General features: G+C 36.1%; 2 protein-coding genes across 2 annotated transcripts in view; both read right to left on the bottom strand.

Annotated features, from left to right (window-relative positions):
* Positions 1–389: 389 nt before the first annotated feature.
* On the bottom strand, positions 390–9,292 carry spc25 (SPC25 component of NDC80 kinetochore complex). The gene is made up of 7 exons (XM_079822521.1): positions 9,200–9,292; positions 8,736–8,895; positions 7,620–7,685; positions 5,415–5,561; positions 5,006–5,110; positions 2,990–3,088; positions 390–723 (listed from the first exon to the last, which is right to left on the bottom strand). Exons 2-7 carry the CDS (start codon positions 8,887–8,889, stop codon positions 587–589), a joined length of 708 nt encoding a protein of 235 aa, XP_079678647.1. The 5' UTR covers positions 8,890–8,895; positions 9,200–9,292; the 3' UTR covers positions 390–586.
* A 1,773-nt stretch (positions 9,293–11,065) lies between these two features.
* abcb11a (ATP-binding cassette, sub-family B (MDR/TAP), member 11a) overlaps positions 11,066–14,563 on the bottom strand; it is a 39,517-nt gene continuing 36,019 nt past the window's right edge. The window contains exons 27-28 of the mRNA XM_079822236.1: positions 11,904–12,050; positions 11,066–11,792 (exon numbers count right to left, since the gene is read on the bottom strand). Coding sequence (XP_079678362.1) covers positions 11,592–11,792; positions 11,904–12,050 — 348 coding nt within the window. The 3' untranslated portion in view covers positions 11,066–11,591. The remainder of the gene's footprint in view (positions 11,793–11,903; positions 12,051–14,563) is intronic.

Below are 14,563 nucleotides of genomic sequence, written 5' to 3'. Positions count from 1 at the left end.
GAATCATTTCAAAAGATTCCCTCACTCCAAAGAATGATTCACTCACAAATTGTAAATAACTACACTGAGTAGTTTTACGCATATATCTATATATATCTATCTATATACAATATCTAGGTGATTAAATATTTTAGAGCAGAGCATATATGTATTTACTACAAAAAGTCTGGAAAGTAAAGTTATAAAAGGTCATGTTTTCAGGTTTTTCATGACCACGGGAAGCCTATCAATTAAATACGTGGCTACAGCTCGTTTTATCCAAATGTATTGTATTGCGATTTTATTTATGATATTTGACACCACAGTAATAAACCACAAAATGCAAATGCTTTAGAACTTCTTGTCACTGTAGTATAAAACTAAATTAAGAAATTTCAAAGCACATTTTTAAAGACTTTTTCATGTTTATTGCTAAAATTACAAATCAATAAATGAATGTAGAAAAAATTGAAAGGTAAAAATGTACAAAAAAATGAATGGTAAATAAAAGCTCAATGTACTTGATAATGATATCTATAAATATGGTGTCTGGGTCTCTGACCGTTTCAAAAGGATCTGTAATGAGCAATTAGCTTGGGTTCATCAGTCAGGCCATCTTTGCACCGCTGTGAAGCGCCACAAACTCTCTCCGGACATTAGCGAGGAAGGCAGAGAAGTTGTTGGTCTCCTGCAGTCTGCGTTCTAGATGTGCCATTTTCTCCAGTGGAGGGTCACAAGAGATAACTGAGGGGAAAAATATAAATCACATTATTCAGAACTTAAAGGGTTAGTTCACCCAAAAATGAAAATTCTGTCATTAATTACTTACCCTCATGTCGTTCGACACCCGTAAGACCTTTGTTAATCTTCGGAAAACAAATGAAGATGGCTCAGAAAGGCCTCCATTGGCAGCAATGACATTTCAATCTCTCAAGACCCATAAAAGGTACTAAAGACGTCGTTACAAAGTCCATCTCACTACAGTGGCTTTACAATAATTTTATGAAGCGACGAGAATAGTTTTTGTGCGAAAAAATAAATAAAAATAACGACTTTTTTCAACAAGTGCTTGTCTTCCGTCTAGGCCTCAGACGTGAACTCACGAAGCACCACGACGCATGCGCGAGAATAGAGCCGGCGAAAACTATTCGCGTCGCTTCATAAAATTATTGTAGATTTTTTCCCCTGACCTGCTGCTGTCTGCGTTTCCACTGCGGTCTAAAGTACCGTGAAGATTAGGCAAATTAGTCCAGTGAAGTAGGACTGTGCACGACTGCTCCTCTCAGTCAGCGACGGACAGTAATCATTTTTGTGCGATACTGTCTGCAACAATAACAAGTATAGAGGAGATTCAAGCAGCGCTGCTTTTGCTGGTTATGTATTGGTTTACTAAAGAGGTCATTAACAAAACGGCGGAAAAGAGACGAGCACTGATACTAAAGCGTATTCTGAAAGCTCGTAAAGCTAGATTTAAAATAAGACAACGTATGTTATTATCAGCTATTACGGACATTGACTGTGAGATGGCTGAGATGATTGCGTGCCATCAGACAGAAAGAGCAAGACTGATATTTACTGAATGCAGAACGAACCTTGCAAGACTTTTAAAAATGTCGGTTGAAATAAAATGCTGCGTGAGCTCAACCAATCAGCATGTTCAGCGCCCAAGTCCCACCCCCGAAAGTTCCCGAACTTTGAAAAAGTACTACCTCGCGAGCAGGGCCATTTGGAGGGGGAAATATTTACCCAGAACTTAATTTAGACCCTGGTTCCTGCGGTCGAAACACACCGAGTACCACCCCAAAGTTCCTGGGGAAAGTTCCTGCGGTGGAAATGCGGCTTTTGTAACGATGTCTTTAGTACCTTTTATGGGTCTTGTGAGTGCAAATTACATTGCTGCCAATGGAGGCCTTTCTGAGCCATCGGATTTCAACAAAAATATCTTTGTGTTCCGAAGATGAACGGAGGTCTTACGGGTGTCGAACGACATGAGGGTAAGTAATTAATGACAGAATTTTCATTTTTGGGTGAACTAACCCTTTAAACTTCAATCATCATTATAAACTAACATTTACAAAGATTGGGCTGAGTAGGATTTTCTTAAAAGAAGTGAATCTTTTACTCAGCAAGGATGCATTAAAGGATCGTTCACCAAAAAATGAAAATTCTGTCACCCTCATGTCTTTCCAAACCCATAAGACTTTCGTTCATCCTCAGAACACAAATTAAAATCTTTTGATGAAATCTGAGAGCTTTGACAAGAATGAACCAATGAGGTTCATTCTTGTGTTACGCAGCAATTTTGAGCTTCTGTAAGAACCAATGAGGTTAATTCTTGTGTTACGCAGCACGTTTGAGCTTCTTCAAGAACCAATGAGGTTCATTCTCATGTTAAAATTTGGACTAAACTGCTCAATTCATATGGATTAGTTTTACGATCTCTTTTTGAACTTTTTGAAGCGTCAAAGTGGTAGTTGCGTAGCTGTCAATGGAGGGACAGAAATCTCTCAGATTTCATCAAAAAGATCTTCATTTGTGCTCCGAAGATGAACAAAAGTCTTATGGGTTTGGAACGACATGAGGGTAATTACAAAATTGTAATTTTTGGGTGACCAATCCCTAAATGTATCAAAATTGACAGTAAAGACATTTATAAAGTTACAAAAGATTTATATTTCAAATCAGTTGCTGAAAAAATATTAAGCAGCACAACTGTTTTCAACATTGATAATAAGAAATGTTTCTTGAGCAGCAAATCATCATATGCGAATGATTTCTGAAGGATCATGTGACACTTAAGACTGGAGTAATGATGCTGAAAATTCAGCTTTGATCACAGGAATTAAAAATACATTTGAACATAAAATCAAATAAAAATCTGTTATTTTAAATTGTAAATATATTTCACAATATTACAGTTTCCAATGTATTTTAATCAAATAAATGCAGCCTTGATGAACAGAAGAGAATTCTTTCAAGATAAAAGACGGATCAGAAGATGAATCCTTACTGTGGTAAACACCCTCTGCATCAAGCTGGAGGAGGAACGTATGGACCAGGTCTGGATCTTTACGACTGATGTTCCTGAAGACAAACTGCAGCTTCTCACCTTCAAATCAACAGATGTTGGTGATACATGATCAAATCTTACATCTCCAAGTATGAGACAATTATTAAAAATGCTTTAATTTTTCTAAAACAACATACGATTGCATTTCAAATTATATTATTAACAACAAGCTGAGTGAAAAAGGTCAATTGAAAATGCTCACATTTGATTAGTGATCTAGAAATAGTGATAAATGTTTTTCAAGATCCTAAAACCTAGATTTAAACCTGGGCCCGTATTCATAAAGAATCTTAATGCAAAGAGTAGCTCCTAGTGACAAAATTCTAAGAAAATTCTTTGAAATGTGGGCGTTTACTCTTAAAATTAACCAAAAAATCCTAGTAAAGAAAAAAGTAATTCAGAAAGCATCTTAACCCTTAAAAGAGGTCTTAAGGTCAAATTTGTTAGGAGCACCGACGAGGACTTTTAAGAGGCTTAAGAGTTTCTTTAGCAGCGGAGAAAATGTCAGAAAGACGAAGAGGGAGAAGAAATGTGTTGCAGACAATGGATGACAGTGACTTAAGACGCTATAGATTAGATCGTGCAGGGATCATGTTTGTTGCATTAAACCCAACTTTCAAACCACTAATTAAATAGACATGCCAGCAATCAGTGTAATTGGAAAGAGTGGAACACTGTTTATAGTTCTAAGCCAATCAAATACCTTATAGGAAATTAACAGCATGGTAAATAATAAAAGGATTTATATACATTATATATATATATATATCATGTGTGTGTGTGTGAGTGAGAGAGAACGGTAAAATAGGACAATTTGCGCTTGTAATTTCAAAGTGAAGGCTTAGAATAGACCCTATACTTAAAGGTCCTGTTCTTCGTGATCCCATTTTTCAAACTTTAGTTAGTGTGTAATGTTGCTGTTAGAGCATAAATTATACCTGTAAAATTATAAAGCTCAAAGTTTAATGCCAAGCGAGATATTTTATTTAACAGAAGTTCCCTTTCAAAGCCTACAGTGAACGGCCGGTTTGGACTACATCCTGGTACATCCTGCTTTAATGACGTCAGTAGAACAGTTTGTTGACTAACCTCCGCCCACAAGAATACGCAAAAAAGGGGGCGTGGTCTTGTTACTCTCCCACGTGGAGAAGAGGAAGTGTTGCGTTTGTAGAGTGTGTTTGTCGCCATGTCGTCGAGACGCTGTTATTTTCATCCCGGGTCTGATTCCGGCTCAAATTGATACGGTAATATAGACATGTTTACAATAACATTGAGCGCATGCATCTCCCCGTTATGGTAAGAGGCGTGACCTTTCCGGGCAACGTGCGCTAAGCTGCTGTCGAATCACAACACGGGAACCGCTGGCACAATCAGAACTCGTTACGTATTTCTGAAGGAGGGACTTCATAGAACAGGGAAATCATCAAGGCGTTTTTAGGACAGTGAAAACAGCGGTATACAGATAAGTAAATTGTGTGAAAAATAAGGTGTTTTTTTACGCGCGAAACATGAACACATGTTATATTGCACACTGTAAACACAATCAAAGCTTCAAAAACACAGGAAAAACGGGACCTTTAAAAGCGCTCCTTTTTTCCCCTTTTTGGACAACCAACCAATCAGTCTTCAAAAGACTGTGTCATACGTAGCAACGGGGTCAGCCCCGCCTCTTCACTAAGATAAAAGTTTTTGTATTTTCCTTGCTCAGAGTTGGTCTCAGATCGGTCCCGAATAGCTCTTAAGCTAAGACTCCTACGTAAAAGTTTTTAAGCTAAATTAGGAGTTTTCGGAGAGGACTCTTAGAATCTTTATGAATACGGGCCCAGGAAATTAACTAAGACTTAAAACTAAGACTTTTTGTACCTCACATTTGAATGATGTTTTTAACACATAATGAAAGAAAAGAAACTGCTTCATACTTCAGTCATATGCTATAGTTTAGCACAAAGACTTTACCTTGGATTTTTCTGATCTCAAGACTGAGGTGTTTCTGAAAGACGTCTTTACATTTGTTCAGCTTCTTCAGTCTGTCCTTGTTGGCTTTGTTTTGTGACTGAATCACTATGAAAAAAAAAGTATAAAACAAGCACAAATGACATCAGCAATAATAAACATCTGTCTGTGTGACTTTCTGTCACATGCTGGAAATGAAAACATTTATAGAGCTCATATCTATTTGTTTTATTGACCATACAACATGCAATTCATTTAAATATATTCTTCGTAAATGATTCACAAAATAACCAGTGTTTCTCAAAGGTGTTCAATTTGTAACAGTTAACACTCTCTTAATTTTAAGTGTAAACCATTACACATCAACATAAAGGCTAAGACAGTCCATGAGAGGAAAGAGAGGCCTACACACATTCCCTGTTTCTGGCCTGATCCTTCTTGAGCTTCTCAATTCTCTGAAATAAGAGTGCTTTATGATGCTCCTTGTCTTCAATCTCCGACACAACCTCAAGATGTTCGGCACTCTTCTCTTTCAGTAAAGACGTTTTCTCCTTCAAATCTAATTAATAAAAGAAAGAAAACATCATAGAGGTCATTAAACTGCCCACTGCAGATGGCATGAGTATTAAAGTGTGAAACTATTGTGCCAGTCAGGGCTTGACATTAACTTTTTTGCTCACCAGCCACTGTGGCTAGTGGTTTTCCAAAGTTACCAGCCACTCAGCATCTTCACTGGCCACAATATTGACATCGATACCACAGGGAAAAACTGCCATATAGATATTTTTAATATGATCTCATAATTTGGCAGCAGGTTTATTAGGCTGCTGTCCCTTTAAGACTTTACACACTGATCCATTATACTGTTATACATGCGTTTTCTTTCTCAACTGTTTATGTTCACTTAAAGCATAACTGACTGTGTTTACATTAATTATTGTCAAAAGTTCTGACCGCGATACCAAGTCGGTACTGAAATTTTAGAAATGTGACGCTTTGACCACTGTTGGACAGAATCGAAAACAGCTCTGACTGTCCATTGTGCTCACGCGCTCATCAAATATGTCTGTGATTGGCTACAATCACCAGCGCTTCAAAAACATATTGTAAATATTAGTGGTGGGCCGTTATCGGCGTTAACGTGCTGCGTTAACGTGAGACTCTTATCGGGCAATAAAAAAAATATCGCCGTTAATCTATTGTCAAAGTTGGGTTGGGAGCTGGGTCTATACTACGCAAGCTATGACTGTGATGATGACTAGCTATGATGACTTTCGAGTTGACACGCACCCGCCTCCTCTCACGCAGTCCGGTTTAACCCTCTGAACATGGCAAACTGGATTTTTTCCTCATGACAGCGTGTTACCATTGGTGTGGTCTGAATTTCGCACGGGGTTGCACGTAACGTTAATTCTACTTATTCCCGCAGATTTCGCGCTCGCATCTAAAGCGCACACACACATACCGTAATAAAGCCGCCTCTGACATACAAGTGCAAAAATTAGCTCCTTTTTCCAGCTTATTAATGATCAAATAAACTAAAAAATGTCTCAATGCCCATCTTGTTGAGTTTTAACGTAAACACAGTCGTAACCAGCTCACAGGAACAGTGTTTGGGATCCATGCGTGCGTCAGGTCTTAAAGAGACAGAAGTTATTTATTATTCAAATTACAAAAAGACAAACGATCACTTACGAGCACACATATTCTGAATGCCTTCGGCAGAATTCAAATGAGCCGTTTTAATCTAGATTAATTCCAAGATTACAGTGAGATTAATCTAAGATTAATGCCCACCACTAGTAAATATACATCAATGACGCTTTTCACAGAGAGCTTACACAGATAAACACTGGAGCGTTTGAATGCAGGCGCCTATCAGCCTACTGGTCCGCTGGTCGACGCCAGACACTCCCGCTTTCAGAACACTTTCAAACACTTCCGTGTGCTTTCAAACGCTCCTGTGCGTTGATCATTGTACCCAATCACAGACACATCCAATGAGCACAACGGTCAGTCAGAGGTGTCTACAATTCCGCCCAACAGTGCTCAAAGCGTCACATTTTTTAAATTTTAGAACCGACTTGGTATCGCGGTCGGTACTTTTCACAACACTAGTGTGTATTTGTCTGTTTATGCGCAATTATCAGCAAAAAATAACTCAATTTAGTACTGAGAGGCGGCTTTATGTGCGCACACTTTGGGTGTGAGCACAAAATATGTGGGAATGAGTAAATTGATGTACAATACGTGCAATCCCACGCCGAAATTCAAGCCCTGTAACATCCAACAATATTCATCCGGAGCAAATGAAATGAGTGCGTGAGGAGAGGCGGGTTTGTGTGTAACTCGCTGTCAGAGAGATGAGAGAGTGAGAAAGAGCAGCTGGTATCGTGTATGTATTCTGCAGAAAATGAGTATTGGAAGCATTTCGGATATTTCAGTATTGATATGTAGCAAATTTTTAAGATGCCTTTTTAAAAGAATAAAAGTTAAAAATGTTTTATACATCAAATTCAACCCTGCCAAAGTGGGTAGGAGTGACTTCGCCACTGCTGAAATCCACATGTATTTGGTGGGTGTTAATGTCAAGCCCTGGTGCCAGTCAACATCTTACCTTGTTTGTAAGTATGTATCATGTCAAACATGGTTTCATCCTCCTTGCATTTCTTAAAGCAAGTATCTGTGTTGGAAAAATAAAAATAAAAATCAACATTTATCAAATATATGATGTGTAAATGCTTAGTTTTATGATCAAAGCTCTGTAGTTTTAGTTGGGGGGGGGGGGCAAACATATAATGCAATGCAATACAATGATGATTGAGAGATGAACAAGTCTGTTGTATCAAATCTGTTGCACACATTTTAAGAATAAAAAAAAACTATGCATGTAGAATAAAGTAAACCTAAGTTGCTTCAGTAAATGTTTTTCTTCAAATATTAAAAAGTTTCAACAATATAAAAGTTATTCTTATGTTTACTTTATAAGAAACATTACAGATTTCACAGCAAAATGACACGTGACCCAGACCTTAGTTTTTACAATTATACTAAAAGGCCTCTTACTTGATAAAAGTGTTAAAACTACCAATCAGACGACAGAAGGCATGTAGTAGATTGTGTGCAACAGGTTTTTCAGCAAAGTTTAGATCATGTTGGTATTTAGAGAGCGTATAAATATTATGCTTTATAGGGTTAAAACTAACAAAACGGACCCTCTTTATCTTCTCAATGCATGTTATTATTTTCATAATCATTCACTAATATCTAATTGCCCCATCAAATTTCCCATTTATATCAAAGGTGCATGATGTTGGTAATTTAGAGGCCTTCGTGTTTAAAATATATATGATATATTATGCTTTAGGGTTAAAACCAATGAAATTGATCTTCTTAATGCATGTTCTTGGTCTTGTACAGATTTCACCAGTGCTTTTTATTCTAAATGCTGAATTGTGAATATGATCATGATGAGTTTACTTTGTATTTGTTTTCCAATTCTGTGGAGCAGTTTTCACAGCATTGTCTGTGAAACTGAAAATATTCAGAGTAAAAACAGACATTTCAAGAGTTAAATGTCTCACAATATTTTTTTTTCGCCATATGACCCAACTATTTGTAATGTAGATGGACCAGATAATTCATCTTACATGTCCATCCACTTTAAATGCACATCCAAACTCAAACCCTGATGGCAACCACAACACACTCAACACTCCTGTGAGTCTCTCACCCAAGACAGACTTCATGTACTGCCCGTGATCCTGACAGAGCTCTGCAACCCTGTCATTGAGCACCTCTCCCATGGCCTGATCCAGAAGTTTCCTGATCTCCTCCAGTCTGCTGTTGAACTGCTCCACTACATTATAGTCTCTGATAGATGCCATGCTGAGCTGCGAAATCATCCAAACAACACAGTTAACGTTACCACCGCAGTCTGATCACATCCAGGGTGTGTTATATCATATCTATTCTACAACGATATAGTAACATATCATATTTATATATAATATCGTATTAGTAGACAATTCATCAATGAGAAGATGTTACTGTGAGATATAAATCTTCAGATATTCAGTGCGATACGCTTAACGTATAATAATATTTTTTTCTTAATTTCTACGCGCTGAAACTTACATTATATTGATTAAATGTCCTTTGAATAGTCGTACAGTAAGCTACATATAAATCACTTACCCGTTTTATAGAATGAAAATAAACGCAAATGTACTCTTCTTGTTTTCAAAAATCGGCGCCTGGACCGTCAGCAGTTACACAGGAAATGGCGTCAGATATACGCATCATCACAACTACAAAATAGCGGCACGAAATTACACATTTTGGTCCTTACAACAACAATATTTATTTTCTCACTAATAAAATAAAAGTAGTGTCTTTCAAAAATAATAAATACATTTTACCCTGCTAAATATTTTATGATTAAATATAAAATTAATATTGACACAAGATGCTAATTTCGCCAAGTTCACACAGAAACTGTATCATTTATTTTGTTCATGCACTGCAAAAAATGCTATTTTTGTCTTGTTTCCAGTCTAAATATCTAAAAATTCTTAAATCAAGATGCATTACTAGATAAGTAAAATTACATAAGATATTTTTTCTTGTTTTATGGAAAATAAAATCAAAATGTTTTTTTCCCCCCATTGAGTTGGAGAAAAAAAAATGTAACCTTTAGAGACATATAACATATCTTGCAAGATATATAACCTTAAGAGACATTGTTTTTGGATACTCTGACTCTGACCACACTAAAAACAAAGCTTGCTTTGTCATAAATGTAATTTATTTCCTTCAAATTATATATCCATAAATGTAAATTCACCAACAACAAAACAATTTTTCTTGTTTTTTGAACGAATTTCACTTTCATCCTCAGTAAATAAGAAAGCAATTAAAACAACATCAATTAGTAATGACTTTAATTTGTACACTTTAATTGATGTATACAATATCTTACCCTCATGGTCTTTTTTTCTATCTTCTCCTATTTTTCCTTTGTTCTTTTTTTTAGCAATTTTTTTTCTTCTCTCCTGTATGTTCATATGACATTGAACATATTGTTGATATATTTTGTGTATTGTGTACAAAGTTGTATTTCATTAATGTAATTGCTACAGTTTGCAATCAATAAAAAAAGAAAAATAAATTACCTTTGTTGTTAAACTGCTCATAGTATCCATATGATTTATTTTCCCTTCATCAGTAGTAAAGCTGCGCCATCTAGTGTTAGTTTGAGCTCTGCTGTAGTATGTACTAAGTACATTCATTCCTACTATGAAGTAGCCTACATTTTTTGCACATATTTCTCCTCAGAAGGAACAGGAAAACAATACGCATTTTGAGTAGGAAGTATCATTTCAATGCCTGACTGGCTTATAATTGCATTTATAATCACAAATGAGCCATTAATTGTAACTAATTCTTTGTTTGGTTAATTACTTTTGATTATGGAATATATGAAAGTGTACTACACAAATGGTTCGAGTAGAGCTAAAAGAATTGATCGATTATTATATAAACGCAGTATTGCTGTATATTTTATTTTAGCAGTCTTAGCTAAATGCTAGAAATGTAGGCTAAGTATGACTTATTTTTGGTTGAAGATAATCACGCAAATCACCATAAAGGGATTTCAGCTGCATTAGTGTGCTGTTTTCTACTCTTTAAAGCTTGATGCAATATATTAAAACATTCATAAACACATCAACCATTTACATTTTCATATCAAGCCGTTTGCTGTCATCATGGTCACTATGCTAAACGCTCATCTAAAATGTATTATCTACAGCTATAGTGTTTTACTCACTTAACATCTTTAACCAGTATTTGGGCCATTTTAAAGTAATTTTGGCTAGTTTGAATTCTATTGTATAGACTCTAAACAAGCAATAAGTAAATAATATAATGCTTTTGTTGCTAAACTAAATGTGAGCACTATTTACTTTTAAGGCAATTGCTCCTCATTGAAGTTACCTGAACTCTACTCAAAATAGCCTAAATAAATAGTTCTGAATTTTTTAATTAACATTAGACTCACATACAGTTTCATAAAAGTCTTTTTAATATGTACAAATAATCAGACAGCATCTGCAGTGACAGATAGACAGACACCAAAAAAAAAAGACACAACAGGAAACAATGACAGAGCATAAACGTATCAGTGATTAAGAACATGTTATCAGTCCACTACAACCACCACGATAGTTCAAGGACACCATATCTTCAGCTACTAAGTACATGGCTGATGTAGTAATGTCTAGAATAGGCAGAAACTCTTTTGCACAAATTCATTGTTTGCATGTCACATTTTGATACAATGCATTTTCATTCAGCTTCTTGAAATACAGATGTCATCCACACCTAGGAATAATTTAAACACAAAGTGAAGTTCAAGGATATTGTCAGGACATAATAAAAATCCACTCAATAAATACATATCAATAAACACCTCAACAATGGTAATCTGTTTGAGCGTCCCGACTGGGTCAGACAAGCCAATGGTGGCTCAAGTAATGGTGTGAGTTTGAGGCAGGACTAAATGTCTTGTCCAAACACTGTATAATTTTTAACTAATAGGGGCCCCTGTGGTGACAAGTTTATAGTACGCTGCTTTCTTGTCCATGAGCTCTTCGTGGGTCCCTTTCTCAATGACCACACCCTGTGACATCACAGCAATGATGTTAGCGGTCTGAATGGTGGAAAGCCTGTGGGCTATGACGATACACGTGCGTCCCTGCCGCGCCTCATCCAGCGCTGCCTGAACAGTCTGAAGATTGAAATTCCAATGCATTTTGTGCATTAAAATGTATTCAAAAATACTTTAGTGAAAGTGTGTAAAAAAGACTATGTTTGCATTCACACATTGATATTGTTTTACCTTCTCGCTCTCAGTATCGAGTGCAGAGGTGGCTTCATCCAGCAGCAGAATTTTAGGGTTTCTGACGATGGCTCGTGCGATTGCTATGCGCTGTTTCTGTCCGCGGGACAGCTGAGAGCCTTGAGCACCGACCTGAGTTTCATATTTCTGAAAAACACAATATGGTTAAGCAATGAGTTCAGACTTCAGAGGCTGTTCTTAACCCTGTAATGCCTGACATATGAAATAATAGGCAGATTTTTTTTTTTTTAATGGAACAGTTTATTAAACCTAAATATAAAAGAAAAAAATAGTTTTGTATCATATTTGATTAATCAGGCTTTTATGGCTCATATGGTATGATATAGTGAGAATATGGAGCTCACACTCAAGGAGAAAAAACACCTCAGTTTTATTCAGAGGGGGGAAAAAAATGCAATTTGGTGAAAATTATGGCCAAAAAGTATGATGAAATTCTGATAGCTTGTAATATAAATCAATGAGATTTTTAAGGCAGTAAAAAAGACTACTTACTATACATAAAATGCATATAAATGTCACTTTATATACGTATACCAACAATATATCTTGGTAAGATGATATTTAAATGCTTAGTTTTATGATCAAAGCTCTAAAAAATATAATGTAATGCAATACAATGATGAATGACAGATGAACAAATAAATGTACCTCAAAAGCCTGATGGATCATATTTAATACTCACATTTTAACACGATTTATCGGCAAAAATCATGTATGGATAATCCTATTTTTTTACGGTCAATGGGATAATCAAGTAAACCTAAGCTGCATCAGTAAATGTTCATCTTGAAATATCACTAACAGTATAAAAGTTATTCTTACGTTTACTTTATATAAATCATTCAGATTTAACAGCGAAAAGACACGTGAACCCCGACCTGAGAATTATACTAAAAGTTTTTTATTTGCTAAAAAAGTATGAACTATCAGTCAGACGAGTGTAGTTGTATGCAGCAGAGTTTTCAGCAAAGTTTAGATCATGTTGGTATTTAGAGGCCTTGGAAAACCGTATGCTTTATAGGGTAAAACAACAAAACTGACCCTGATTATCTTCTTAAAGCATGTTCTTGGTCTTATTGTGCTTGTTATTCAAAATTTGTAAGTATATTTAATGTAATTCCTCCATCAATTTCCCATTTATCCATGGTGCATGACCACACTGGTTAGTAAAGTATGGCTAACTGACTATAATAACTTACCCTACATTTTGTCTTGTTGTATATTAGGGATGAAACATTATGGAAATTTCATATCACGATTATAGTGACCCAAATTATCACGGATATCAATATTATCATGGTTTTGTTCAAATGAGATGAAAGTGTTCAAAAAGAACTGATGCACACACTTAAAACATTTCAACAAGTTGTATATATGAAAATCAACAAACAACAAATAAATCAAGCAGCTCTATGCACTTTTTTAAGCTAGATTCTATTCTGTGGGATTTCCTTCCTTATAATGGCCGTTGTCAATAGCAACGCATAAATAATAATAATTTGGTGTGAATATAATCTCTAATATTATCTCTGTAAATATATTCTCAAGCAATATTCTCATCAGTGTTCTTAGCTATGATGACGCATTTACATCTAGCATTTTATGTGTAAGAGCCCAAACATTATCCTAGTGAAATAATGCATATCCATATTTTCATATGATTTGACAGTTTATTTTATGAAATATCAAATCCAAAAGGTGTGCATCATACGTGACACCTAGATGAACACTTTCAATTCTTTTCAAATGCTATTGAAGTTAGAAACGTGTATATCAATGTTGTATGTAACTTTAGAGACGGTCCCTAAATTTGCGAATCTCGAACGTCAAGCCAACTTTATGCCAGTCGTATCAGATGCGCTGTGGTTCTGCTGTGTTTGTTTGAAACTATATTTGCTGCTGAAATAGAACAAAAACAGTCAACCACTGTATGACGAATGAATTTCCTGCGTACATCTCTGCTTAGTGCAGATTTCAGTGAGTGAGAGCGCGTTCTGAACAAAACTCCGGCTAATTTGAACGGCTCTGATTATTAGACATCGCATTCATAAACTCATTAGAAACGTGTGATTGGTTGTAATGCGCAACGCGATTATACCAGAGGGCTTTTGAGAAGACTATAATAAGTTCAACCGCCAAAGTGGCTAGTGTGAGTGACTGTGTTACACACCACAGCCGAAATACACCCGCAAATGGCGGTTGTTCATGTCAAGCCCTGATTAGTATCTCTTAAACATCACCCTAGTCTTGTCTGAACTTGTTCTTTCGTCTTTGGCTCAAGCTTCACGTTATTATTTCCCAGACGTAGTTTTAGTATTGTATTAGTATCAAAGTCGCCTTGCGTTCGCAGAAGTGTTTCCCCCTATTACAGCGACTTTCTTCTGGCATGTTCTGCAGACAGGGTGACCTTCTTCTTTGATTAAGTTTCCCTCAGGACTTTTGTAAAAGCGAAAATATGGTCCTTTTAGGCAAATCTGCAAAATCTCCCGGCACTGTCACTGCCTTCTACCATTTCTTCTCATTCAAAAAACAGCGTTGCATGCCTGCACCAGACTAACGCTGGCTGGACAGGATTTACAGTACGTTTTCAAAATCGTGATAATCACACGCGGTTTTAATGATAATTCATTTTTAAACGA

This window comes from Gobio gobio (genome assembly GCF_949357685.1).
Source record: "Gobio gobio genome assembly, chromosome: 7".
Taxonomy (NCBI): domain Eukaryota; kingdom Metazoa; phylum Chordata; class Actinopteri; order Cypriniformes; family Gobionidae; genus Gobio; species Gobio gobio.
This window is presented reverse-complemented; position numbering and strand designations above follow the sequence as displayed.

Excerpts from the sequence above, each read along its gene's own strand:
- spc25 (XM_079822521.1), bottom strand. The coding sequence starts at position 8,889 with ATGGCATCTATCAGAGACTATAATGTAGTGGAGCAGTTCAACAGCAGA. Across the intron at positions 7,686-8,735 it reads GTACATGAAGTCTGTCTTGG|ATACTTGCTTTAAGAAATGC; the intron begins GTGAGAGACTCA and ends TTTCCAACACAG. Across the intron at positions 3,089-5,005 it reads TGAGATCAGAAAAATCCAAG|GTGAGAAGCTGCAGTTTGTC; the intron begins GTAAAGTCTTTG and ends GTTGATTTGAAG.